Source organism: Taurulus bubalis (assembly GCF_910589615.1).
Source record: "Taurulus bubalis genome assembly, chromosome: 19".
Taxonomy (NCBI): Eukaryota; Metazoa; Chordata; class Actinopteri; order Perciformes; family Cottidae; genus Taurulus; species Taurulus bubalis.
The window spans coordinates 17,555,495-17,582,366 of NC_136607.1; the positions used below are offsets into that span (position 1 = coordinate 17,555,495).

General features: G+C 43.9%; 1 protein-coding gene across 2 annotated transcripts in view; it reads left to right on the forward strand.

The window, feature by feature from the left end:
• Window positions 1-26,404, forward strand: part of adamts6 (ADAM metallopeptidase with thrombospondin type 1 motif, 6) — a gene marked incomplete at both ends in the record, with an annotated part of 50,181 nt that extends 23,777 nt beyond the window's left edge. For both annotated transcript variants that reach the window (XM_079235612.1, XM_079235611.1), the window contains 14 exons: window positions 345-452; window positions 2,693-2,838; window positions 4,214-4,277; window positions 6,572-6,674; window positions 7,892-8,025; window positions 11,652-11,775; window positions 12,381-12,461; window positions 14,744-14,907; window positions 15,862-16,000; window positions 17,959-18,088; window positions 21,178-21,382; window positions 21,463-21,639; window positions 24,702-24,858; window positions 26,295-26,404. In XM_079235612.1, the coding sequence (XP_079091738.1) occupies window positions 345-452; window positions 2,693-2,838; window positions 4,214-4,277; window positions 6,572-6,674; window positions 7,892-8,025; window positions 11,652-11,775; window positions 12,381-12,461; window positions 14,744-14,907; window positions 15,862-16,000; window positions 17,959-18,088; window positions 21,178-21,382; window positions 21,463-21,639; window positions 24,702-24,858; window positions 26,295-26,404 (1,842 nt within the window). The remainder of the gene's footprint in view (window positions 1-344; window positions 453-2,692; window positions 2,839-4,213; window positions 4,278-6,571; window positions 6,675-7,891; window positions 8,026-11,651; window positions 11,776-12,380; window positions 12,462-14,743; window positions 14,908-15,861; window positions 16,001-17,958; window positions 18,089-21,177; window positions 21,383-21,462; window positions 21,640-24,701; window positions 24,859-26,294) is intronic.
• Between the last annotated feature and the right edge of the window lie 468 nt (window positions 26,405-26,872).

Consider the following 26,872-nt stretch of genomic DNA (forward strand, 5'->3'; position numbering starts at 1 on the left):
GCCTGTTGCTCACTCTTTTATTTCCCCGAAGAAGCAGAAATTGGATTTCTTAAACTGATGTCACGGTCCCGTGTGGTCCTGAGGTGAACGTGAGCAAGCGTTAGTCATGCTGTTGATCCAGCTGACTCTGCATTCCTCATAAGAGAACATTACCGGTGACCCTCGGCGTGTTGCTCAAGACGCACCGTAACCCGAAGCACATGGGCTCTGAAAGCTTCTCAGTGTCGTCTCGTCAACTATCGTGCAGAGTTCTAGATGAATGTCGATGTGTTTTGGAGATGAAAAACACCAAATGCTACCGAGTTGACTTATTCTGACCAACTTGCTTTTGCCTTCTTTCCTAGGAAGTGTGTAGAGAGCTCTGGTGCCTTAGCAAAAGCAACCGCTGTGTAACCAACAGTATCCCTGCTGCAGAGGGGACCCTGTGCCAGACCGGCAGCATTGAGAAAGGGGTAAGTCATCCGGTGTTTCTCGTGCATTTAAAGATTCACAGTGTGGTTTTAAGATATCCTTAATTTAATGAAGACATATGAATATTGACATTTTTATTGAAACAAAAGTTAAAAGTGATTAAAATCATTTGTATTGGCATATAATATGAGATATTAACACACGCGATATCGGACGATACACAAGTTCAGGTATCGGGAAGGAAATAAATGGTATCGGACAGCTCTGTTTAAAAAAAAAAAAAAAAAAAACTTCTCTGTGTGCAGAAATAAGCGGCTAGTGGTATAGCTCACTGCCTCCACTTGCATCTGTTCCTCTCTGGAAGGGGTACCGTTCCCCGAGTGTGTGCTCATGCAACACACACACACACACACACACACTGACAGACACACACACAGGCCAGGCTTTAGGTCATCAGCCCACTGTTGATGCCAGCCAGGTTAGGGGAGACAGTTTTAACACGGATTACGGCAGCCATTGTCACCGGATGGTCCGAGGTCTAAAAGGGAAGAATAGCAGAGTGTCACGAGCTGTCACCCGTGATTACCATTAGCTCAGTGGAGCCTTTGAGGGCCGGGGCCCACGGACTGGGTCCTGGACAACACAGGGGGCCCCAGGTTGAGCCCGGGGGGCTTTGGAGCAGCTTTAGGAGAGCCAGTGGCATACCCTGTCTGCCTGCTTCAAAGGAATATGAATGTCAGCCATTTCTCACCCAGCGTGTAATGGAGAGAGGCCCTTCCAACAGGAGCAGGGAGAGAGGGAGAGACTGGGGGAGAGGGCGGAGGGAGAGAGAGAGAGAGATGACCAACAGAGAGGAGTTTGACTGTGTTCACTCATTTGGGGGCCCTCATGTGTCTCTACCAGTTTCTCCCTCCTCCCCAATGCTAATCTTGTTTGGACAGCGTCTCGGGACGTGAGCGAGCAACTCGGAGGAGGAGGAGGAGGAAGAGGACAGTGGCCCTCACCTTGACCCGGCCCACTCTTCTTAACCCACTGACACAGTTGGAGAGACAAAGGGACACGACTCAGTTGGCCTCTCCCCTCTGGAGCCGCGGGCAGCTTAGCACGAGGCTTAAGACACTCCTGAGGCACGGCGCTTTCCATCCCTCGGAAAAAAAACCTCCTCACGCTACTCTGGAAGCATTAGGCGACAAGCGAAAACATGCAGGAGCTGCTCTGCTAATTAAGCTCAGATAAAATAATGGTGCAAGTTAAGAATGAGTTCAAGATCATTAAAAGAACGCATTTTGTTGGACAAAGAAAATGCACAAATTAAAGGGACATGTTTTGGGAAATATACACTTTTTGCATTCTGTCACTTTATTGACATAAACAAAGCCTCTCCTTCCCTCTCTTCCATGTAAACTAACACCATTATATTCTGTCTCCACGCTGTCTATGAACTTAGAATCTCAAATCTATGAGCATTAAGCATTTTGGCAACGTAAACATGTGAAACTGTGACGATAACAATTCAGCTCCGTCCAACATTCAAGTCGTATTTAGAGCTGGGAGATAGGGATGTGGTTAGCTTAGCTTAGCATAAAGACTGGAAGCAGATGGAAGCAGCTAGCCTGGCTCCGTACACAGTTAAAAAAATACTCCCACCAACTCTGAAGCGATCTTCTCTATAGGATGCACATGCACATGCACATGTGCGCTGGTCTTCCGCTCCGGCAGCTCAACCTCACGTTGATGACAAGAGTTTGGAATAATTTGCACCATCCCTGCTGCTGGTTAAAGAAATAGTTACGCCATGCATTCACAATAAGTATCGCTGTGGCAGTAAAGTGTATTGAATTGAGTTTGTTTAATTGCTTATGAATCCAACATTTAATTCGTCAGCGGAAGTGTACGATATTTATTTTGCCTCGCTGTAATGAGACAGACGTGAAGTGAATAATAAATCTTCTCGTAGAACTCTGGAAAAAAACAAGCAAAGAAGCACAAATCCCCCAAATGTTCGACTCTACGCCTAAACTGAGTCACCGAGTGAACCTGTGATGACAGGTGAGGAGAGGAGAAATAACAGGTCTAATGTGGAAATTAAATTAGAGGGCGACTTATAGTGTAGTCATAGGTTGGTGTGTGTGTCTTTAAAGAGAAACACAAATGTCTTATTGTATAAAACATCAGTCCTAGACTGATGTTTTATACAATAAGACATTTGTGTTTCAGGTACACGTGAATTCCCTGAGTCTCTAAAACAGTGTCTCTGTGTTTTTGTTGTGTTTCTTCTCAGTGGTGCTACCAGGGCGACTGCGTGGCGTTCGGTACGTGGCCCCAGAGCGTGGACGGCGGCTGGGGCCCCTGGTCCTCGTGGGGGTCGTGCAGCAGGACCTGCGGGGGCGGTGTGTCCTCCTCCATGAGGCACTGTGACAGCCCAGCGTAAGTAGGCAAAGTAAGCCACAGCAAGCTGAACACACACATCCAGGTCCTGCCTCAAGGTGTGTGTGAGTGTGTGTTGTGTGTGTGTATGTTACACCTGAGTGGGAGTAGAGCTAATACATGTGAGGCAAATAGTCCGCCTTTCAAGGGGAAAAACCGCCTTCGTGGCTTTCGTTAAAGCTTAAGATGACTTCTTCTTAAAAACTGTATTATTTTTTGGGCTATTTTTTTTCTTGGTCCACTGCTACAGGATGTAACGCAGCATTTTAAGAAGAGACATCCCAAGCAGTGTTTAACATGTCTTCTTTCTGAGGAGCGGAAACACTACTGTTTCACTACTTTGTTCATTTAGATTTCTCTTAAATTCACCCATTCCATAATGCCTCATTTGCATATTTAAACATACAATTTCAGAAAACTTGTAATACAAATAATAACTGTCTTAATGTCAGTAATCAACTGGGGAAGTTTCATGGTGATATATATTAGTTAATTTTTTAACCCTATTCACCTGTAATTTAACAAAACATCTCTTTAAAGGCTGTTTTCTCTGAATGAGTTTTTTCTCAGACTCTGATCCAGAGATCTCCACTTCAGCAGCTCTCACATGCACACAACTTTCCACTTTCATTCCTCTCTATATTCTGAAGGTTTCTACAAAGGGGATTGTTGATTTATACAACACTTTATCACTAAAAACATGGAGAAACTAGATTTCTTTAAGGCTGTTGATGGTTATTTTATGATTTGTCGTTGAAATCTACAATCAAAAAAGAGGACAGCCCTCGTGGGAAGATTGTGTTTCTTCTTCTTTCACAAGCATAATCTCGCTGGAAAGAAACGAACATGAATCAGTCAGCGACCACGAGCACAAGACGTGAAGATTCCCCAATTTCGTTGTCCAGTTTCCTTTAAAGGCCTCTCGTTCGTCCAGTCATCGTCCAGCGCGTCGAGAAGACGTTTGTGGATCTTCACCCTGCTGCCGTCATCGCGCTCCTTCATTTCCTTCGGGCCTCGGCATAACGTGGAACACCTGTGTGAGGTGATCGCTGAGCGGCCTCGAACGCATTCGCTACAGCGCCCGACTCACTCAGTCGAGGAAGAGGAGGCGGATGAAGGCGAAGGACAGAACGAGGTCACCGGCTCGCACGGAGGCAGAAAACACACAAACACACTCTGTCTCCTGGGTTTGAGGCTTCTTTTTCCTCACCAGAAAATGTTCTCTCTGACTCAGACATTTTGTTGTTGTTGTTGCGTGGTTTGTTTGTTCTTTACGACATTGTGTGATTTACAGTGCTTGATGTGAAGTGTGTCTTCTCTCTCTCTCTCTTTCTCTCTCAATTCCCCACTCATGTAATTCTGCTGTGTGTCCCAGCCCGTCTGGAGGAGGGAAGTACTGCCTTGGAGAGAGGAAGCGTTACAGGTCTTGTAACACCGACGTGAGTTCTCTTCCCCGTTTCCCTCCTTGTCTGCTTGGTGTTTAGAGCGAAGTATACACAGAACCTGCATGGGGACTAAACCAGAGCTCCTGCTGGGCGCTCTGCTTTGTAAAGAGACAGTTCAGAGCCCACTGCTGAAGCTCTCTCCTCCTGCACAGCGTGTTATCTCACAGGCTTTATAAGGAGCACGTCAGCTCTCCCCGAGTCGCTTCAGAGTTCACGTATTGTTTGTGACATTTCACAGAAAGAGTTTCCGAGCACATTTCATGAAAAAGGGTCTGGAGCAAAGCTTTAAACAAATATTTAACATGGCTGCAAGTTGAGATCTCTGTTCAACTATTTCTAGGTATTATTATTGTTATAATTTTTTTTTTTCACGAGGTGAAAATTGAAATACTTCGGGCCCTGGTGGACGTTTAACTGCAACTCTTAAAAATAACAGCCGAGAGCGAGCAGCCGAGTGTTTTCTTTGGAAAACAAACAACATCCACGACCGCTATTTCATCACACTGACCACACCGTGTCCAGGGAAGTGTGTGTGTGTGTGTGTGTGTGTGTGTGCACCAGATGTACACACACACACACACTTACATGCATAAATGCTATTTTTACACTGATCAGCCGTCAGATATGATCTGTTAATGGTGCCGCCCTGCCTTCCTGTTGCTACTGCGCCTGTCCTGTGGGAGGTCACTTCATATTGTGAAGCTGCCTCCATTAGCGTGACGCTGCATGCAGCAGCTCTTAATAAAGGAACCAGATATGCAGGTTATAGTTGACATTAAAGGGCAACTTAAGTTTTATACTTCCACAAAGTTGGGAGACAAATAAACAAGACTGAAGACCCACAGCAGGGGCATTTCTATGCACGTTCATACGCAAATATTACGCAGCGAAGCAAGCGAAGGGAGGTCGTTTTTTCTGAGCTTTTGCACCACAAATAAAGGCATCAACGCACAAAATATACACGAAAGTGTACGACAACATGAATTGTCTCCTTGGGCTTTGGGGGGGTTGTTAGAAGCACCACAGAAGAAGAGTTGATTCTTGCACACACTCATCGCCTCTGCATTCAGAGCCAATGTTTTGGTCAGAAGGACCTTTCTCCAGACATATTGAGGTCCTCGTGACATGCACTTTTCTTTTTTTCTCTCCTTTTCTGACAATAAATCCAAACACAAGCAGCAGGTAAATCGATCTTTGAAGTCCTTTCCCCCCTTTTCGAACACGCGCTCTAACATGTAAATCTCATTTGACCCACGCGTCGTCTTTTCAACACACACTTGTAATAATATTATTCCGTCTCTTCGGACTCGATCTGCATGTTTGATGTGCGAGGCTAAAGCTGCCGTGTTGGCCGAACACCCGAGCGGTCATGAAAGCGGCTTCGACGTGGGACACTTTCAGCATGTGAAATACAGCTTTGACCCAGGAGCTTTTATCCGTCCCGGGGGAGAGTGTTTTGGGGTTTCTAAGGACCTTTTCACACCAATAAAGTGTTTCTTTCCACTTCTTTTTTACTGGAGCAAAAACCCTCCAAATGCAAAACACACTGCTCCTAATCAGCGGGTCCAGGAGGCTCTTCTGCTTTAGTGCCCGGTGATTAAATGGGACGTCTCATGCAGACCTTTCTGGTAATAACGATGCTGTCTATGCAAATAAAAACCCAGAATTATTCACAAATGGTAACAACTAACTAGCCTGCAGCTTTAGAGTTTTAGCTCCTTTTCTACAAATCATGCACTTTTCTTTCTGAGCTTTTCTTTGAATGCATGCAACAGATTTCTAGATTTATGGGTGTTTTTGTTCCAGTTATGCATCGCTTTCCATTAATTTTCTTATGACATGAAAATCAGTTGGCAGACTCTTAAAAAACGTTGCTTTGTGTAATCCATCACAGTGAACATCAAGTCCGTTTCTTTTTTTCTACCTTACATAATCATTGCTTGGTAATGTTGGCAGTTTAATAGCGACTTGATTGGAAAAGTCTGTTGTTGCTTTACTCTGCAACAGTTTTTAATACTTTTGGGAAAATATTTTGATGTCAATAACGGCAAAAGAAAACAGCTTCCAGGCTCCATGACATCTTCTTCACAAACATTAAGAATCGCCGCATAATGTGTGTGTGTGTGTGTGTGTGTGATTATCAGTTGTTGGTAAAAAAGGCAACAAAAAGTAAAGCAAACATTTGACCCAGGCGTTCCATCTCATCTTATTTTCATAGATGTTCATGTGAGATCCTCGTCCTCGAGGCGTCACACATTCTAAAATGTTTTCTCGTTGACTTTCTTCAGGCCTGTGTCGCAGGATCTCGTGATTTCCGAGAGAAGCAGTGCGCCGACTTCGACAGCATGCCTTTCCGTGGGAAGTACTACAACTGGAAGCCGTACACTGGTGGTGAGTTCAGGACTGTTGGTGAATCCTTTAAAGACCCAGAAGACTCTAATAATAATATTAGATAATATGCTTTCAGGGCTTTTAATAAGTTTGTGTTTTAAGTTCCAATGTTAATAATAACTAGTTTGAAACTAGTACGACTACCTAAATCAAGTTGTACCATAAAACTAGCTTAGCTCAGAGGTTCAAGGCTGCAAAGAAGCCGGATCTGGGTCTGTCCACGGTGGACTGGTCTCTGCTGGACTCTGAGCTGAAGGAGGTTCTGGTGAACCTGCATGATGTCATCTGGTTTCACCAAAATCCGACCCGGTGGCTCCGATGACGAGCTTTAAGAAGAACTCTATAGAACCAGACCATCTTCTCTCCGATGGTCTGTTTACTGATGGAGGTCTATAGAGGAACTGGACTCAACTCAGACTGATTCAGGACCAGTTAAAGTTACAGCAACTTTAATTAAATGATGTTTAAATGAACGTTATCACGAGGCTACCAAATGACAGTCTGCAGGCCTCTTGTGAACCCAGTTAACACCAACAGCGGGACGGTCCCTTTGATGGGAACAGAATTCTTCAGATTCCTGCACGCTGCGTTCGAAGACCCTCGCCGGCCGTCTGGATCGTCCGACCTGAGAGATGTTCACATTCTTGACAGAACGTCCTGACGCACTTCACGTCAAGAATCTCTTGGCGGGAGTTTAGCGGCTCGTGCTTCGTGTCATTCTCCCAACAAATTCTCTCCTTGATGTCTGCAGGTCACGGAAAATATCCACTTGATAAAAGAAGCATGTAAACACAGCTTTTATTTTCTTTCTGCGAAGGAAGAGCTCAAGTTGGATCTCTTTTATCACAAGGAGGTCTGTTTAGTCGAATCCACCGCCTCCTCGCTCGCAGCGCCCCGTGGGCTGCGGGCCGCCGCGTATAAACAGCAGATAACCTGCGCGTCGATGTCAGCGTAATTGTTGTTGGCAGCGGGCGCCGTCTCTGTCGGTGTCGGCGCTGCGGTGACGTACGGCTCGGCAGGTTTTCAGATCTGAGCCCCCGCTGACTTTCCTCCACATGATTATTATTGTCAACAAGCGGAGAGGAGATCCCCGGAGCCGGCTTCCACGTCTCTGAGCTGAGCGATTAGCATTCAGGTCACGTTGTCTTGTGTTTCTGTGCGCGGGCTGAACTCCAGATAACCGTGCGCTCTGTCCGTGTGCACTCTGTGTAACCCAGGTGGCGTTAAGCCCTGCGCGCTCAACTGCTTGGCCGAGGGATACAACTTCTACACCGAGCGCTCGCCGGCCGTCATAGATGGCACCCGCTGTCAGGCCGACTCTCTGGACATTTGCATCAACGGAGAGTGCAAGGTAAGCACTAGCGGCCAGCGTTTTTGGCAAATATGGTCATTTTAAAAAGCCTAAATTCACGTGATCATGCTCTTTAGTTTTCCTTTATACAACTGGAGGCCGCAGCGGTTCCTGTGATAAACCGTAGTTTTTTCCTTGAGCCAACATTTTGAGTAAATCCAAATTATTTTTGACGAGTGAAAATCTTTTTTTGTGGCGCTTTCACCCGCATGTCACGGCCTTCCTCAGCTTTTGGAGTTATGGTGACGTTGGCACCCGTTATCATGTGACCGGAAGCTCCACAACCAGGTCACATGATGAGCAAATGAGGAAGACCGTGAGATGCGGTTGAAAGCTTGGGGGGAAAAAAGCTAGAAAGTGGAATCTTGAGTTGAGACGGTTATGTTCAGTTTAGTTTTTTCTTTTCATACAGGGTTGAATTTTTACTATGACATATGAAATATGAAAATGACATGTAGATGCAGCAGTAACAGGCCCTGTTTTATTATTATTGATTGTTTTACATGTGAAATGAATGTCAGAGGCAATAAAAACACATCCTGCATCTCCTGCCTTGAAATAATAAATTGACACGCCACACGATAGCTTCTTTGTGACCGCTAACCTCTGATTACAGCTGGAGTGACATGCCAGCCGAACATGATCTGACCTGAGAGTTTCCTCAGCCGCCGTGCCAGTTCTTCGTTTTGGTTTTAAATCTTTGACCGCCTCAGTTTACTAGATTACTGATTGCGTAAACACGACTGCCAAAACACAAAAACAAAAAAACCTGATTCTCCAGTGAAGAACAATAAAGCCTTTGAGTTTCTGTTTGTCTCTTATTGTGAAGGAACGCCTGGCGCTGCTTTCCCCGACTCTTATCAGAGCTCCGCAGCCTCGGCAAGAATTGTTTGGTGATAAATAAAACACAGAAATCATTGTTGTGATTGAATAATGATTTTATATATATATATATATATATATATATATATATATATATATATATATATATATATATATATATATATATATATATATATATATATTTAAAAAGGGAGCTGTTTTAATAACATCTTATTGAAAGGACTTGGCAGTGGGTGCTGTCTTTGTTTCCATGGGCATAAATCATTTTGTGTGGAGATGAGGGTGCGTTTTTCTGAGATGCAGCTGAAATAACTTTTTGGTTCCTCGCTCTAAGTATTTGCTTTGACTTCCACCCGACCGGACGATTTGGCGTGAAAATGCAGCGTCGGTGCCAACAACATTACTTTGATTTTAATGTAAAAACACAACATGGTGCATGTTTTAATGGGTAAGAGGATTGTCCGATGTGGAATATTCCCCACCAAAGGAGCATAGCAGGTTTATTTCCAGACTGAATGCAGCGCGTCGTTATATCTCAGAGGCCGCCGGCTCTCCCGGTGATAAATCTGGAGGACGCTGTCTGCTTGGAACGCTTTCAGGAACTCTCAAAGCTGCGATGCTGTTTACAGGTGCTGGAGATACGCAGAGAGAGATTAGGAAAAACGTAGAGGAGGGATGCTGATAGAGAGGGTAAAGAAGTGGGAGATCCAAAGGAGGAGTGGAACAGTAATCCTCCCAGTTTTATTGTCACACAGCCTCAACTCACGGCTTAAATAACTTTATCAGCTAACCTGCAGATAAATTTCCTTTGGAAAAGATGTTTTAACTCTCAATGATGTTAAGCATGTTAACTCTGCAGTAAAGTTCATCTTTATTGTTGTTTTATCTTGCATATAAAACAAAAAAGATCAAGAAGCAACTTGAAAAGAATAACTTATTACAAAAGTTACGTGCAACAATGTTTTCATAAGGCAGAATAATTAAAGTTATGCATTGTTGTTTACACTGTACACATGTTAAAACATGCACTGTGAAAAACTCAATATAGAAGGCAGAGTAGAAAAAGTAAATTTCTAGACGTTTCGATGTAAATTGTATTAAAGGGAACTGGGAAATAGTTCCTTTGCATATATATATATATATATATATATATATATATATATATATATATATATATATATATATATATAATATATATATATATTATATATATATATATATATATATATATATATATATATATATATATATATATATATATATATATATATATATATATATATATATATATATATATATATATATATATATATATATTGCAGTAGACCAAACCACAGACGGATGGCCTCAACTATAATAAATATTTTAAAATTGCTAATTGCCCTAATGAGTCCATAGACTTGCCCTTGAATTGGGAGAATCTTCTGTCTACCGCTGCTCCAGCTCTAAAGCTGCGAGGCATTACTGTACCAATCAAGTAGTGATGAAGCAATCTCTACAAATTGAGCCCAGATAAAAGATGTAATGGGCTCCATACAGTCTGCATATTAACATTTATTTGAAGCCAACAACCTTTTATCTGTTACGACGGCTAGTTTAAGCTCCGTCATGTTTAATGAGTGCTCTTATGTTTGACAAACCGTTTGAAAAACCTGCCAAGTTAACAGCAGTTAGGGCCGTGATCAATGCTGTGGTTAAAAGATCAGTCTGGAGGTTTTCTTAGTTTTTTGTTATTGTCAATAAATATATCACAATACAGTCTGCCTCTGATAGTTGAGGGCCAATCATATTGGTTGCTACTGATGATGTTACACTTTTAAAAACAGTTCACACACATATAGTTTATTTAAAATAAAAGATGACTGTTTCCTAAATCAGCTGGGCACTGCAGTTTTTACCACATGTTACTCAAACAGGTACGTTTGTTGGGGACTACTTCCAGAAGCGGAGTAATTCACATTTAGTGTGATGTAACGCGTTAGTTAGCTTAGATGTTGCTCAGAGGCAGGCTAGCCGTTTATCCAGCCTTCATGCTAAGCTAAGCTAACAGGCTTTTGTCAGTATATTTAAAGATCAAGTGCCATTTAACGTTAAAGGTGACGATATCAAAGATGAAACAATGTAATGTCTTGGTTAATCCCAACAGCTTGGTAGAAATAAACCTTTAATTTATTGAGTAAAAAATAAAAATTGTGTAATATTTTTGCTTGCAATGCCCATCCCAATAAAGCTGCATTCCTAATCGTTCAACACGTTTTTTGGGGGGGTAACAGCATTGTGTGAAATAAGTTTGATTAAAATGACAAAATAAATGTTTTGGCTCGACTAGATTAACTGAAATATTCAATATAATCTTATAAAAAGTGACATTTGACACGGGACTAAGAAAAATAAATAAAAATAGCTGTCGAAATTAACATTTTAACTAAAAGTAATGACTAAAAGTTGACTAAAATGTATTGACATTTCGACTTAAATTGGACTAAAACGTTATGGTGTCGTCGACAAAGATTTGACTAAAACTATGAAGGATAGAAATGACTCAAATAATAAGCATTTTACTCTGGTTTTCTCACCTGGAAAGCGAACCAAGGCGTTTCCCAAAATGTGGAACTATTCCTCTTTACAATGACAAGAGGTGTAACAGTTTATGTCAGTAAGTTTATGTCAGGGAACAAACCGCGGCTCAACAATCGAGCTCTGGAGCGAGACGGTGGATTTGGGGAATCGTTTGCACCGTTATTACTGCTTTTTAAACGTTCTCTCTCTCTCCGTCTTCACAGCACGTGGGCTGCGACAACATCCTGAGCTCGGACGCTAAAGAAGATCGGTGCCGTGTGTGCGGCGGCGACGGCAGCACCTGCGAGGCAACAGAGGGACTCTTCAACGAGTCTCTGCCCAGAGGAGGTAAAACATGTCACCTCTCTGTGACCGCACATCTCCATCTGTTTACTGAACAGCAGCTTTCAGGCTTTGATCGAGTCACTGGCGAAGATTGTGAGCAAAACAAAGTAACTCAACACTCTTTTGGCAAAAAGCAGCTTTTTGTCTAAAACATCCATGAAGCCAGGAAGATAATCTTTCATGGAAATGTGCCTTTTTTTATTGTTGTCTTTGTTACCCACCATCAGAGCATATGTTTTGATGTATTTTGAATTATGTTGTCAGAATATAGATCAAAACAGAATATTTTGTCCCATTAATTACATCATGGAGTGAAGAAATTCGGAGCAGAGATTGGGACTTGGTGTTGGCTTTAGCCTGAGGTTGTCTATAGAGAGTTCCAGAGAGAGAAAACATATTTCTCCTTCTATGGTATGGCTAGTAAAGCATCTAAAAATACTGTGTGTCCATGTGTGTGTCTGTGTGACTGTAAAAGAAAAAAGGAGGGGATTGTTTTGTCCTCCTGCTTTGTCCTTTTTGGGTGATTTGGAATGTATTCTATATGTACTCCCTTTGAGTTTGAGTGGGAGAAATGTCCACCTTAACGATCCCTGCCTGTGTGCTTCCAGGCTACATGGAGGTGGTTCAGATCCCAAAAGGATCCGTTCACATCGAGATCAAAGAAGTTGCCATGTCGAAGAATTACATCGGTGAGTCGAGTCACATGCAGGGTTACTAATAATGCACTTTTACGAGCTTTATGGATGGAAGCGTCAGTCTTCCGGGTGGTTATATCTCTGCGACTATTTGATAGATTGGCATTCAGTTTGGTACAAACATTCAAGGTACCCAGAGGATAAAACTCACTGACTTTGGTGAATCTCTGACAGCTATCAGATGTATAGCCATGACATTTGGTACAGCTTTTCATGTTTTCCAGATGATGCATCCTAAGGATTTTGGGGATCCCCTGGCATTTCCTCTTACACCCATCGGCAAGGCAAAAATAATAGTTATCCAGTGAAATATCTCAACATGTACTGATTGGCACAAACATTCATGGTCCCCAGAGGATGAAACCCACTGACTTTGGTGAATCTCTGACGTTTCCCCTAGTGCCACAATGAGGTTGATATTCATGTTTTATTTGTGTGAAATAACCCAACAGTTATCAGATGGATAGCCATGACACTTGGTACTGTTTTTCATGCTCTCCAGATGATGAATCCTAAGGATTTTTGGGATCCCTTGGCATTTCCTCTTGCACCCATCAGCAAAAGTAATAGTTATCCAGTGAAATATCTCAACATGTACTGATTGCCACAGACATTCATGGTCCCCAGAGGATTAATCGCACAGACTTTGTTGATCCCGTGACTTTCCCTCTAGCGCCAACACAAGGTCAACGACTGTGGTTTTCAGTGAACTATTTCAACAGCTATTAACTGTCTTCAATCATGTTCCCCAGAGGATAAAGCTCACTGATTTTGGGTCCTAACAGCGCCACCATGAGGTGGATGTTTGTGGTTTTAAGTGACATTTTGTGGATGGATTTCCATCAAATTTGGTTCAGACGTTCATGTCCCTCTCAGGATGAATTATCTTCTTCAGTTTACGACCAAATACCTGCACAACTAATGACAGCTGCACTCTGAGCGGCTCATGGTCAACATCACATGCCTTTAACTCAAAGCACCACTAAGCTTGGTTCTGCCTCACAGAGGCACTCGTGTGGCTGCGGACTCTCTAGTCTTGTTTCATTATCAATCCATCAATCTCAGTAAACCCGCGCGCTGCGTATCAATTTGCGACATCAAGCTGTTTCATATCATCTGTTCGGTTTCTCTTGTCAACCACATTTCCAGGGATTTCCACGCGTCTCTGTCGAGAGCAAATCTGTAAAACCTCCCTGAATCTCAACACATGTGATGGCCCTCTTGGCACCGGACCCGTCCGCTACGTTCCAGACTAAACAAGAAACTATTTGCAACACCGGCAGCGTCGGACCCAAAACAACCAAGCGACCGGATTCAATTAAGCCCGTTCTGTGTCTTTTCATTAACAAGAGAAAGACATGTGACAGCGTGTTGAATTTATAGCGGATGGTGTTGATGGAGGGCTTAAGTTACACTTTGAACCGGAGAGCTGCATCAGATTTATAGGGCCGTGGTGACAGCTGCCTGCTCCACCAGGATTATGGGGGATATGATGTCTATATATCAAAGTTTAAAGAGTGCAATTTTGGCTAACGTGTCGGGCTAGATTGTCCCTTCCAAGCAATCTGTAACATTGTTATGAATTTCATCTTCGGCCCCAGCGATAAAGATAATATTTTTCTTTTTGGAGCGTTGTCTGTGTCCTCGCTATTTAGGTCAGCAAAGTCTGCGTTTAAAAGTTTTATTAAAGCCCAAACTGAGTGAGACAACTCAAAACAGACCGGGATGCCTGTGGAGACTTGCGTAAACTGCAACGGACAAAATCACAACGCTCGCAATCAGTGCCAGATGTGCTGAAAATGAATTTATTGAGAAGGGGATTGTGATATTTTAAAGAGGAGTAAACTATTGTCTGAGGGGGGTGGGGAGGAGGGGGAATCTGCAGAGGGAGCGCTTGGATCGTTTCTCCTGCGTTTGGCCCCGTTTCAAGGCAGAGAAAGTGGATATTTTCAGATCTGTTGTGCTTGGAGACCAGCTTTTGTTTTGACAACCAGACAGAGAGCGGTATTCATGCGATCCGTCCGGGCCTTCACCTGAAGTGTGTGCTTTCTCTCTCTCTTCCTAAATTAGACGTGCGTTCATGTCGGAGCACGTGAAGGTCTGCGTTTACAGCGCGTGTGCTTCTGCTCAGAAAGTTGACATCAAGAGAGCCTGAAGATGATGATGATGATGATGATGATGATGATGATGTCATCACAGCGAATGATTGTCTCCACCTGTTGTCTGGGCTACCGTTCCTGTCTGAAAAGTACTGCTTGTTTTCTGTGACTACAAAGCGCTGAAATCTGAAGTGGACGATTATTACATCAACGGAGCGTGGACCATCGACTGGCCCAGGAAGTTCGACATCGCAGGGACGGCCTTCCACTACAAGAGACCCACTGACGAGCCGGAGTCTCTAGAGGCGCTGGGCGCTACCACGGAAACCCTGATCGTCATGGTAATTCATTATATTGTATTGTGCAATCATTATTGTGCAGAGAACCATTGTTGCACACTGGGAGCAGCAGGAGTCTCCTGGACAATTTAAAATCTGCAATACCACATTTTTTCCCGGGCCCAATTGTGACACATCATCATCTTTTAGGTTGATATCACACATTTTACACATCGAGCAGTCACAGAGCGACATTAAAATTTTATTGGATTCTTGTTTGTCTCCACCTGATGAATGTAAGTCCCGTATTCTCTCCCTTTTAGCTCCGTTTTTGGTCTCCACCGACTCCTGAAGGAAACATCTGTCTCATTCAATATAGTTTTGGTTAGTTTGTTACGGCATAAAGAAAATAACTACATTTGCATCTCCATAGCAGTCCTGTACATTTTAGGATGGATGCAAGCAGCTGGTCTGAGTCCACTTCAACATCTGGCTGCTAACCTCAGTTGACCGTCAGCTCGCGGTTTGGGGTTAAAAGCTATTTAGATGTGGGTATTGGAAGAAAAAAAGAAGAAAAAAAAACAGTTTCTCTTGATTAGGAGAGCATCTGTGTTTTAGAGTTTGCTCGTGCATATTAAATACAGCTTTAAATAGGTTTCACGCCAGGTTTCTCTGCATGCTTGTTTGTTAATGTGAGGCAACTGATGTTCTGTCGTAATACTCGGCGGTTTCTGCCTCGACATGGACGCTGGAAATACCAGACCACACAGCACCACTGGAATAGACGAGCGACCGGCCAGCGGACATTTCTTTGCGGCTTGCAAAGCGCGACTCCCTTCGTCTCCATCTGCATCCAGCAGACTAATATAAATCCACTTGAGCCTCACGGGTGCAGACAATCATTTTACAGTGGTTCTATAGATAACAAACCCTTTACATCACGATCGCCTGATTGTTTTCAGTTTGTTTCAAACGTGAATACATACATTATTCTCACTGTGTCTCTTCTGGCTGCAGGTCCTCCTTCAGGAGCAGAACCTGGGAATACGCTACAAGTTCAACGTGCCCATCCAGCGCACAGGAAGTGGGGACAACGAGGTGGGCTTCTCCTGGCACCACCTGCCCTGGTCTGAATGCTCAGCCACCTGCGCTGGAGGTAAGTCGCCACCGCAGGAATATCTCCTCTCTCTCTCTTCTCTCTCTCTTCTCTCTGGGATTTTAATGACCGGAAACCTCAGGCACCCAGCTGAACCTTCCACATAAAGGTTACAAGTTTGAATCCAGATTTTGCTTAAAATTGTTAGATAATGTCCAGAAAATCAACAAAAAAGTGCTTTCTATTCATTACTGTAAAGCAAATATTAGAAGTTGGTTCATTGAGATAAACAGTTGTATTGATAGAACAACTCTTCTATCTCAGCCAAGACTAAAACATTAGAGTTATAAGTTATATTTTATTATTATTTTTATTTCTATGTAGTGTTTTAATGCATAAATTGAAAATAGTGGAGAGAAAGTTTCTTTATTTAGAAAACAAAACCCCTAAAAGATCTTTAATGCAGTCATTTACTTTACATTCGCTTTAATCAAACTAACTAATTCTTCGCATTTTTTTCGTGTCTTACATGGTATGCATTCAGTGCAGAGTGTCTTTTATCGTGCATAAAGTAAACACAGATTATCTAAAACCGCTGTACGAGTTTTCATCATTAAAGTTTATTTTCCTGCGAGAGAAGAAGAAGAAACCGTCGACCTTCTCTGAGCTCCAGTGGCCAGTCGTCTTCTGCAAAAAGAGCACGCCAAGCATTTTGGTGTTGAATAGCATAACACGCTGTGGGGGTCTAAATTCCTTTCTGCATATTTTCTAACTTTCAAATATTTAATACTTCATTCTGTAAATCTTCCCCCAAAACCAGTAATTACACAAATGCCGAGGAGCAGCGCGTGGAAACCCAGTATCATAATTTGCGATGGCTTTCCAAAATCATTACTTTATAGCTATAGAGATTCAGCCCCCTAATAAATTCAATATGTATATTTTTCCATATTTTGGCCAGAGTAATGAATATGCTGTAATTTCTGTGAATGGGCTGCGCTGCATAGCTTCTGGTTGACCAGCGCCGCTCACAGATACGGCCGCTCGTCCTACAAAGTCAAACATTCGACGTCTGAAACCGCAGCGAAATGTTGACCGTGGCCTCAAGAATGACTAAACCAAACCTTTTAGCCCAAAAGCAATGGGTTTCACGTAACAATAAATCGTGTTTTCTTCCCAGTTGTCAAGTGTGGCCTGGACGGGTTTGTAATATTTTGTAAAAGCATGACTGAATAAGCATGTGGTTTTTTTTCTGAGGAAGGATTTCCAAGTCTGAGTTTGAAGCTGTTCCTCAGACACACGTTCCTCCCAGTGTTGTAAACATGCCTTTGCATTGTTGATCTAATTTTTGTCTGCGACCGCGCCGAGCTTTAAACCAGTTAAAGGTTATTAAATCACACATCCATTCGATACAGCTCGCTCAGCTAATCGTGCCGCGTTGCTTAATATATCACTACCGTAATAAAATCTATGAAAAACATCTTTTGACAGCCTTACAACCAAAACTCTTTTTTTTCACCCATTACACTGTTCCTCCAAACTGTATTTTACACACACACACACACACACACACACACACACACACACACACACACACACACTTCCATATCTCATTACATCTGCCAGACAAGTCTGCTGTGGGTTTTGTCCCACGAGGGCCCAAACAGACCCTTTTCTGCGTTGGTATGGTACACACACACGCACACACACACACACAGAAAACACATGCACGCTCACACACACACACAGTGGGAGGTGTGACACTGATACGGTAGCCCTCACTCTCTCCATTAGAAGCCAAAGTAAAGAGCTCTCTGCTCTGTAAAAGTGATTTGCCAAGATATCCTGCAAAGAATCAGGAATTTACATGTCTGGATTTACTACAGACTGAAAGCGATACCATCTCCGCTCAACACGACAGCCGGCTTCCATGTTTCTGAAGGAGGGAGTGGGGTGGGGGTTCAGATCAGCTGAGCTCAGTGCTGCCTTATTGATCCGTCTTTTCCCCTCGCTGTTAGGCTCCCAGAAGCAGGAGGTGGTGTGTAAAAGGCTGGACGACAACTCGGTGGTCCAGAACAACTACTGTGACCACGACGGCAAACCTCCAGAGAACCAGAGAGACTGCAACACTGAGCCGTGTCCTCCGGAGTACGTACCGCCGAGTCTTCATCTTCCACTGAGTCACTGATCGATTGTTTAGTCTGTAAGATGGTGACGTCATCAGGTTGCGGTCCGAAGCCCAGATGTAGTCACTTGACAATATACAATACAGAAAAGCAGCAAATCCTCACATTTGAGAAGCTGAAAGCAGAGAACGGTTGTTCTTTTTACTTGATAAATTATTAATTGATTATCAAAACTACCATCAATTACATTTATTTTGATTAGTTTTGCAGCTAAGTTTTACCCTGTAATTAATTTTTTTTTAACTTTCTTTGACATGGAAAGTTTTAAAAGAGAGTATTTACCATCATCTAAAACCGTAACTGAATTCTTTGTCTGGGAGCAGCTGAAACAGGATGTTAACACAACTCTGTTAACATATTATCAACAGCAAACTGTTGCCTAATTACATGTTGCCATTGAGTTGCACAATAGGAGGAGCAGCTGGTCTTGGAAGTATTTTTCACCATCGATATATCATCATAAACGGATACAGAGCAACGATATAATTCATTGTGAGCCGTGTTTGAAGTCAAATATTGTCTCTCTTTTTTAGCTCCGTTTTTGGTCTCCACCTCCTCTTTTCGCTGTTAGTTGCTCCACTATGTTTCCCATCCTAGTCTCCATCTCATCTCTTGCTTGGTTTATGGCGAGAAGCGTACGCCTTTGTCTTCACTGCATCTGGAAACGACAGTGAGACCGAACCAAAACAGCAAAGTTGTATCCCGTAAAAGTCGGGTTACAAGCCGCTCCTACCTCTGGTCAGTGTCCTGTGTAGCAAGCTAGGAGCAGCGCTGGTTGTCGGGGAGCTAGCGGAAGTTAGCGGAGAGCTAGCGGAAGATAGCGCGGAACTAGCATGAGCGCCAGCTGGCTACAGTGGGGTGCAAATGGGGACAAGACCGAAGGTTGTAGCGGCGTATAACCCGACTTTTACGGTAAATTAAAAATAATTAGCTTAAAGATGCTAAAATGCGCCGTAAAGCTAAGCTGCGTCGGGTGATAAGGTTTTAAACCTTTGGCATTACACATAGACATGTAATCCATTGTTAAAATAAAAAACTTTACTTTAAGTTAATGTTTTCAAAAAGAAAAGACCCTCTATTAAAAATGAGACCTCATTGAATTCACCTTCAATGAGCCCTACTTTGTAAAAATGTGTTTGGAACAGAATAATAAAAATAAAGAGGCCGTTGATTTATAACTTCACATGTTAACTATTTTCAGCGTTTGCCTCGCGCCAACAATTAGAGCCTTAAAAAAAATGACCACCTGTGTTTGATTGTGTTGGCCTCATAGCCTATCCTCAAGGGGTAACGCACACGTGCACAGGTGGAATATGAACTCGTGTTTGGTGGCCAAATGTCTGCAAAGCCCAAAACTGTAGCTGGAAGCATGGAGCCAGACTCTGGAAAAAGAGGGATTAAATGCATCGGGTTAATTAGTTTCAGACTGTCTGACAGTGCATGAGAAAAAGTGATAGTATCTTCAATCTCCTGCAGAAGTGGTTGTTTGCTTTCATGCATTCAGACTACAGTCTCTGGTTATTTATATTTCACATCTGTATTCGGTGGACGCAGACTTCTGCTATCTCATTTATTTTCATAATACTTGAAGGCTGTTGCAGTGCATGTGTGTTGGGTTACAGTGCACACGTGACATTTGTGTGTGTGTGTGTGTGTGTGTGTGTGTGTGTGTTCGGGAGGCAAACGCCGTCTCTGCAGCCTCAGGAAAGGCCGGCTGAAGGAGATCGCGTAAACACGATTGTTTTAGAATAGCCGGGGTTTTTACGGGCTCCAGTAATGAAAGCTAGCGCAGATGTTTGAACACGTCGTTAATTCTGTATACATTCCTTCAGATGATGTAATATCTCACCGGCTGGATGTGTTTGGAGGTGCTGTTGTCTGGGCAGTTTTATGATATTCATTCTGAGGGTTGAATAAGACTTTCTTGGAGGCCAAAATCTCAGCGGCATGTTGGTCTTCACCATCATCAGGTTTTAATGGATATTAAAATGTTTCGCAAAACTGTTTGTGTACCAATTAAACTAATGAGATGCAATGTGTTTGTGAGCTGGTTGTGAGGGCTGGTAGGTGGATCTGTTGTTCAACTTGAGGCTAGCTGTTTCCCCCTGCTTCCAGTCTTTATGCTAAGCTAAGCTAACTTCGGCCCGGCTCCCGCTCTGCACTGAAAGCACAGACATGAGTGGTATCGATCTTTTCAAGGTCAAATGGTCCTTTTCATGGTCGATTAAGCCGCTACGAGAGTTCAGTTTATATTGTACTTTGGAGGTGTGTATTACCAAGATATTTTCAGTTATTAATCAAGTTATCACAAAGTAATTGATACAAAGTGAATATAGTGCTTTCAGGTCAAACGGTCAAAATAGTACTTTTCTTAGTACTTGTTTCTCTAGAAAACCATGTTTTTATTCAATATAACAAATTAGGTCAATGTTCAGATTCTACTTATTTTAGTTTTTCTTCTTTTTTATCATACCGTCTGACTACGTTTTAATTTTGGCAGCAATTGTTTTATTTAGCTTTAGTCTTGATGCTTATTAGTTTTTGTCTCATTTTAGTCATTTTTTATCCTTCATAGTTTTAGTCTCCAAAAGTCATGACATTTTAGTAAATACTTTAAGTTTTTGACAGCTATTCTTTTTATTTAGTCGTAAACAAGATTATTAATTTGACACTTTTTGATGCTGGATGTATGTCAGTTGGTACCAAAGAGGTTCTGAGTTTCCACTTTGCTGTTTTCGGTAATCCCACTTTAATAAAGTCACCCAGTGCAGAACCATAATGGGATTTTACACTCTGACATTATCAAAGCCGGCTTGTAATGAAATAACCACAGGGAGTAAAACACACTGGTACAACACCAGTTCAACAGTTCTTCAGTTCAGTTTTTTTTATTATACACATGGTTTTTACTCAACATTAAATATAATATGATAATGAACAAAATCTGTATTTTCAAAAAACATGTAAAGTTTGATAAAGTATTAATTAAAATAGTAAATAAAAGACAACAATAACCAAGGAATTGATAACACCATTTCCTCCCTCCTCCAGATGGTTCATCGGCGACTGGTCGGAGTGCGGGAAGACGTGTGACGGCGGGACGAGGACGAGGACGGTCCTCTGCATCCGGAAGATCGGTCCCGCCGAGGAGGAGACGCTGGAGGACACCCACTGCCTGACCCACCGGCCCATCGAGCGAGAGTCCTGCAACAACCAGTCCTGCCCTCCAAAGTGGGTCACTCTGGACTGGTCGGAGGTATGATAGTAGTCTCAAACTATATTTTGGGGGCCGTCGGGTGTGTGAGTTCTCCTGACGCCGTCTCCTCCGTCTTGCAGTGCACACCGAAATGCGGACCCGGCTTCAAGCACCGCATCGCCTTGTGCAAGAGCAGCGACCTCGCCAAGACCTTCCCGCCCGCCCACTGCCCGGGACACAACAAGCCTCCGGTCCGGATCCGCTGCAGCTTAGGGCGCTGTCCACCTCCTCGCTGGATCCCTGGGGAATGGGGACAGGTAAGGACGGTGCACCTTCACGTCGCTTCGTTTCACTTAAAGGGACGGTTCACCTCTTACCTGTACGCTGTTGCGCTGTTTCTCAATCTGGGAGAAAGTTGGGACGAGATGACACTCGGCTACCGAACTACACCCGCCAGTCGACTGCATAGACGTTGTAGAAGAAGTGGACGTAGTAGTCATGCCGTCACAAAACTTTGGCTCTCGCCATCTGTGTGTTTCTGCAACCAGTGAACCGAGATGACCATATTTGGAAGGACGTAGAGACACCTTTATACGGCTCTGGTAGCGACCTGTCAATCCCTAATTCTGGAAAGACAGTTTTTTTGGGGCGCTTTTAGCACCTCAAGCCGAATGCCGTCCAGTCCCGTTATAAATACCACCAACACCAAAACAGTCCCGACAAATAAACAGCTCTTAGGTTGAACTTTTCTTTTAAGACTGTTTTTTAGTGAGCTTACAGTACGCTGGTTAATACTTTAAAAGGATAGCCTGGATGTTTAAAAGACAAAAGATGCTCAGATGGATCCCACGTGTTGGTGAATGGTTAACATAATTTACACCTGGATGACACACTAAGCAGGCCTGTGACGTGTGTGTGTGTGTGTGTGTGTGTGTGTGTGTGCGTGTGCGTGTGCGTAGAGCTTGTGTGCTCCAGCAGGCCCGGAGCTGGTGATCAGCGTCAGTAATATCCTCCGTGCCGTTTGAAGTTTATCTCCGCCTCGGACCAGGCCTCTCTATCACTTCCAGGAACAGGATTTAGAGGAAGGCCGAGGAGTAGCATTCTTGGGCTCACCCTGACATGACTTAGTGCGCTCAGCGAAGCTGTTGAACACTTTAAAACACTCCGCTGACTCATGCTGCTGAGCGGACGCCAGAGGAACGTGCGTCACAGAGAGCTGCGTGTGTTATTTTGCATGATTTGTTGGTAATTCAGTGACAGTAAAAGCAGGGATTTTTTTTTTTTACGTTTAGAAGACGGGCACCGGTTTGAGAGCCCTGTGCTGCTCGGGAGGTCAAAGGTCAGGCAGTCCAGGTCACGGCTCCTCCTCATAACGGGCACATGTGCGTTGGCAGACGTCAATAACACATTTTTTAAAAATTCGATCAGAGCCAATAACAGTCGAACACAAAGCAGAGCTGATAACCTCAGCGTGCTCTATCAAAGAGCTAATGCCTCTTAGAGTCTGCTCTTACACAGCACTTTCTCATGCAATGCAGATGTGCGCGTGTGTGTGTGTGTGTGTGTGTGTGTGTGTGTGTGTGTGTGTGTGTGTGTGTCTCCTCTCCTCTCCCTCGACCTCCTCTATTTTTTTTTCTTGCTGTAATTACAAAGCTTTGCCCTCGCTGCTCCGGTCCTTCAGAGCGTCAGAAAGGGGAGATTGTTGCCAGCTACCGAGCTCCTGGTCGCCCAAGGCCAAAAGGTCACCGGTTCAAATCCCACTTAAGTCGCACCACTGACGTACGCCATCTGTCATGGCCGGCAGCGGGTCCTAATAAAGACTCTCTAATTGGGAAGGGATGACATGAGGGCTCAGTGATCTGAGGCAGCCAGAGAGGATCATTGAAGGTGACAGAAAGCCGCTCGTGCGCGGACACACACACACACACACACACGCATAGCGACGGCTGACAGGTGTGTTGTTTCTCCTGAAGAGTTGTCGTGACGATGCATTTGAGGCCAACGCCGCGTTGGCATCTGCTGCATTTGTTTTTGTAGTTTTACTGGCCACCCATAGAACCAGTGTCAGTATTTTATTATAACGTTTAACACATTTATAGAAGTCAGGTGCACATTTTGGGTTCAGTACAAGAACCTTTTCTTTTTTCTTCATGTGTCAACAAACGTTTTTCTCCCTCAGTTCTGTTCAAGGCGAGTCCATCAAATAGTCACTTTTCATTAACGTTTGGCTTCTTTTCCTTAAAAAAAAGGACCAAACGCGAAAGGAAGTCTCTTTTTAGGTTGTTTTCCTTACAACACATCAACATTTAATACTTTATTGTCCAATGAATTATAAATATGACTGCAGTATAGGGAGGAATCCCAGAAGATTGTAGACATGTATACTTCTGTGAGGATGCTTTTTTAATGAAAGGAAGTAGACATGAAAGAAATGGAACCCAACTCATAAGAAACAATGTCCCGTGAAACAAACTAAATGGGTTTAATATTAATGGTATTATTCATCCATCTACTCTTATTATCTACTCATCTTTTATTTGTTTTGTTTTTATGTAATATATCATTGTTGTTTTTTGCTTTTGTGGGTGTTTTGTCTCGTTCCTGCAGCTTTTACAGACTGCTATGAGCATTACAAACCCAGGTGCCTGCAGGTGTTCTGAAAACAAACGTAGTTGAAGTCGGGTCGCGGCCCACGTATTGGTCAGAAGTTGCAACAGCAGTGATTGTGACACAACAAGAAAACAAACTTTAAAAACACACTTTGCAGAGTCCTAACTGAACCAGAATCTGAAATCGCAGAAAAAAGACTCTCCTCAGAGCTGCACAGCCTTTCTGCCAGCAGCACTTAATAGATGATTCACCCTCGTCTCCTTCGCTCTTAGCCTGAAAAGAATTAGAGTGGAATTCTTCCGGAGAAATGAGAGGGCCTTTTTCAGTACACACACACACACACACACACACACACACACACACACACACACACACACGAGGAAACCCTCAAACGGTTGAACCGGTTCCTCCGAGTCCAAAGACACAGTCAGCTGAACGAGAGGAAGGGGAAGGTGACTCCTTCTGCTCGCTGCCTGCGTGACTGATGATTGGTTGATTGGATCAAGTCGTGCCGAGAGTGTGTGCGCGTGTGTGTGTGTGTGTGTGTGTGTGTGTGTGTGTGTGTGTGTGTGTGTGTGTGTGTGTGTGTGTGTGTGTGTGTGTGTGTGTGCACACGGGGATTACTCAGAATGGTGTGCATCCAGGTGCATGAGAGAGGGAAATCTTGTGGCACTCAGGGTCACAGCGGAAGGATGGTCCTCATTTACACCGTTGAACTCCTCTCCTGCAGAGACGATAATTGTGTGTGTGTGTGTGTTCTCTGTTGCAGTGCTCGGCCCAGTGCGGCCTCGGCCAGCAGATGAGGACGGTGCAGTGCCTGTCGTACACCGGACAGCCGTCTAACGACTGCGCCGAGTCCCTCCGACCCACCACCATGCAGCAGTGCGAGAGCAAGTGCGACGCCACCCCCATCGCCAACGGTGACGGTAAGACGAGGAGAGCGCTGGCCTGGTGTCTTTCTGTCTTTTTCTCTCGAAAGAAAATACATTTCCTTCACGACTTTTCTTTTGCGGTCGCCAGACGGATGCAGGTTTGTGTTTTAAGCCTTCAGCTCCTCTGACTGCACAGGCAGATGTGAGCACCTACTGTGCTGTGCTGTGCATCGCTCCCACACAAAGCCCCACTTATAGCTTATAAACCGTCTCTATCTTCATCCTCACTGTTCTGCTGTGACCTAAACACGCTTGGATGACACACTCCTCTACACTTTGCCAGCTACATTAATCTTTCCAGTGAGGTTGGCCGCCGGTCAAAGCGAAACAGCTCAACCCTCCATATACACTTACACATGATGGATGGCCATTCAGATGCATAGGGAAGGGCCTTTCGATTAGCCTGGATGGAAAACGTGAGCAGCGTTTACAGGCTGGCTAATGGGATTAGCTGTAGGCTAATTGTTCCTTTACGGACGGCAGTGAGGCAACGTCTCGTTTCATTTGGCTCTGTGGAGGCAGGGGCCAAAGCCTAATAAGGGAAGACACTCTGATCGTGATAAGGCATTTAGAGCACTGCCTGTCCGGCATCCAGCAGGCAGTTTGTGTGTGTGTGTGTGTGTGCGTGTGCGGTAGGGATGGCAGGAAGCCCAGTTAGCGAACGAGGCCAGGATCTGTCTCAGCTTCAGCCTCTCTGCGTCCAAGTATAGTTGCAGAGTCTGATTCTGTTGAAGCCCGAGGGCGACGCACCAGCCCTCTTGGAGCAGGTCTGTTCCTCTCGTGTGTTCTGGGCGTCACGGCGATCAGCATTCAATTTTGTAAAATAACCCAGAAGGTAATTTAGGAGCGCTGCTCTGAAAGGGTTTTCCAGAATTCTTGAAGACTAATTTCAAGGACTCGGGGATGATTTCTTGCCATTATGCAACTCGGAGGACGCACAACGAAATGCAGTTGCGCACGAGAATATGACGAGCAACGAAACCGTAGTGCATTGCTTTTAACTTTTAACAGAAGGAATGTAAACAGTAGGAGGAAAACGATTCTCTGGGCAATACAGACGACATCTTAACATAAAAAAATGCATTTTATGTGGTATTAAAAATGTCTTACAAAGGCTTGAACTCTGCCAACCCATGTACTAATATAACTGATTATCATTTCCTGCAGTCTAGTTTGAATTAGTAAAAAGATTTGCAACTATTTTTGGGTGTTTGAGGGATCGGGAAATGTTATGGGATTCTGAGACTCGACTGTAATGATGATGCGTGAGGCTGGAAGCAGGTCAGATCATCAAATGAGCATCACACTCCCAACAAAAACCTCCGAAAGCTAATCTGAAATGTTGTCCAACTCTTCACTCTTTCACCAAACTCTCTCTCTCTCTCTCTCTCTCTCTCTCTCTCTCTCTCTCTCTCTCTCTCTCTCTCCAGAGTGCAAAGATGTAAACAAAGTGGCCTACTGCCCGCTGGTGCTGAAGTTCAAGTTCTGCAGCCGTGCGTACTTCAGGCAGATGTGCTGCAAAACCTGCCAGGGACACTGACGCCTCGGAGAGAGAGCGGCTCGACACACGGAGGGAGGCTGCAGAAAGGAGAGCGGGGAAGGAAACGGGGCAGACGGAGAAAGAAAAGCCCAAAACCTCTGGACGCCTGGAAGACCGACTGAGAGAGAGATCAGCGATCAGACGGCAGGGGGAGAAGAGGAGGAGGAGGAGGAGAAGAAGAAGTGAGGGTTTCCCTGCTCATCACACCTGGTCCTCCGGTGGACTCCAAACCAAACCACTGCTCGGCCCCACCGGCGCCGACACAAACGGATCTCGATTTGTCACTTCTGTGAAGTGGAACTTGGAAGATTATTCGTTGGTGATGTTATTTTTTTATTATAATAATAATTATCGAGATCATTGTTAGTCTTCCTCCGTGTTTTTAAGGAATCCAAAGTGCTGGACACATCGCCGAGGACGTGATGGACGGGCGGCGGGAGGGGAGGACCCCTCGCTAGAAGACGAGGG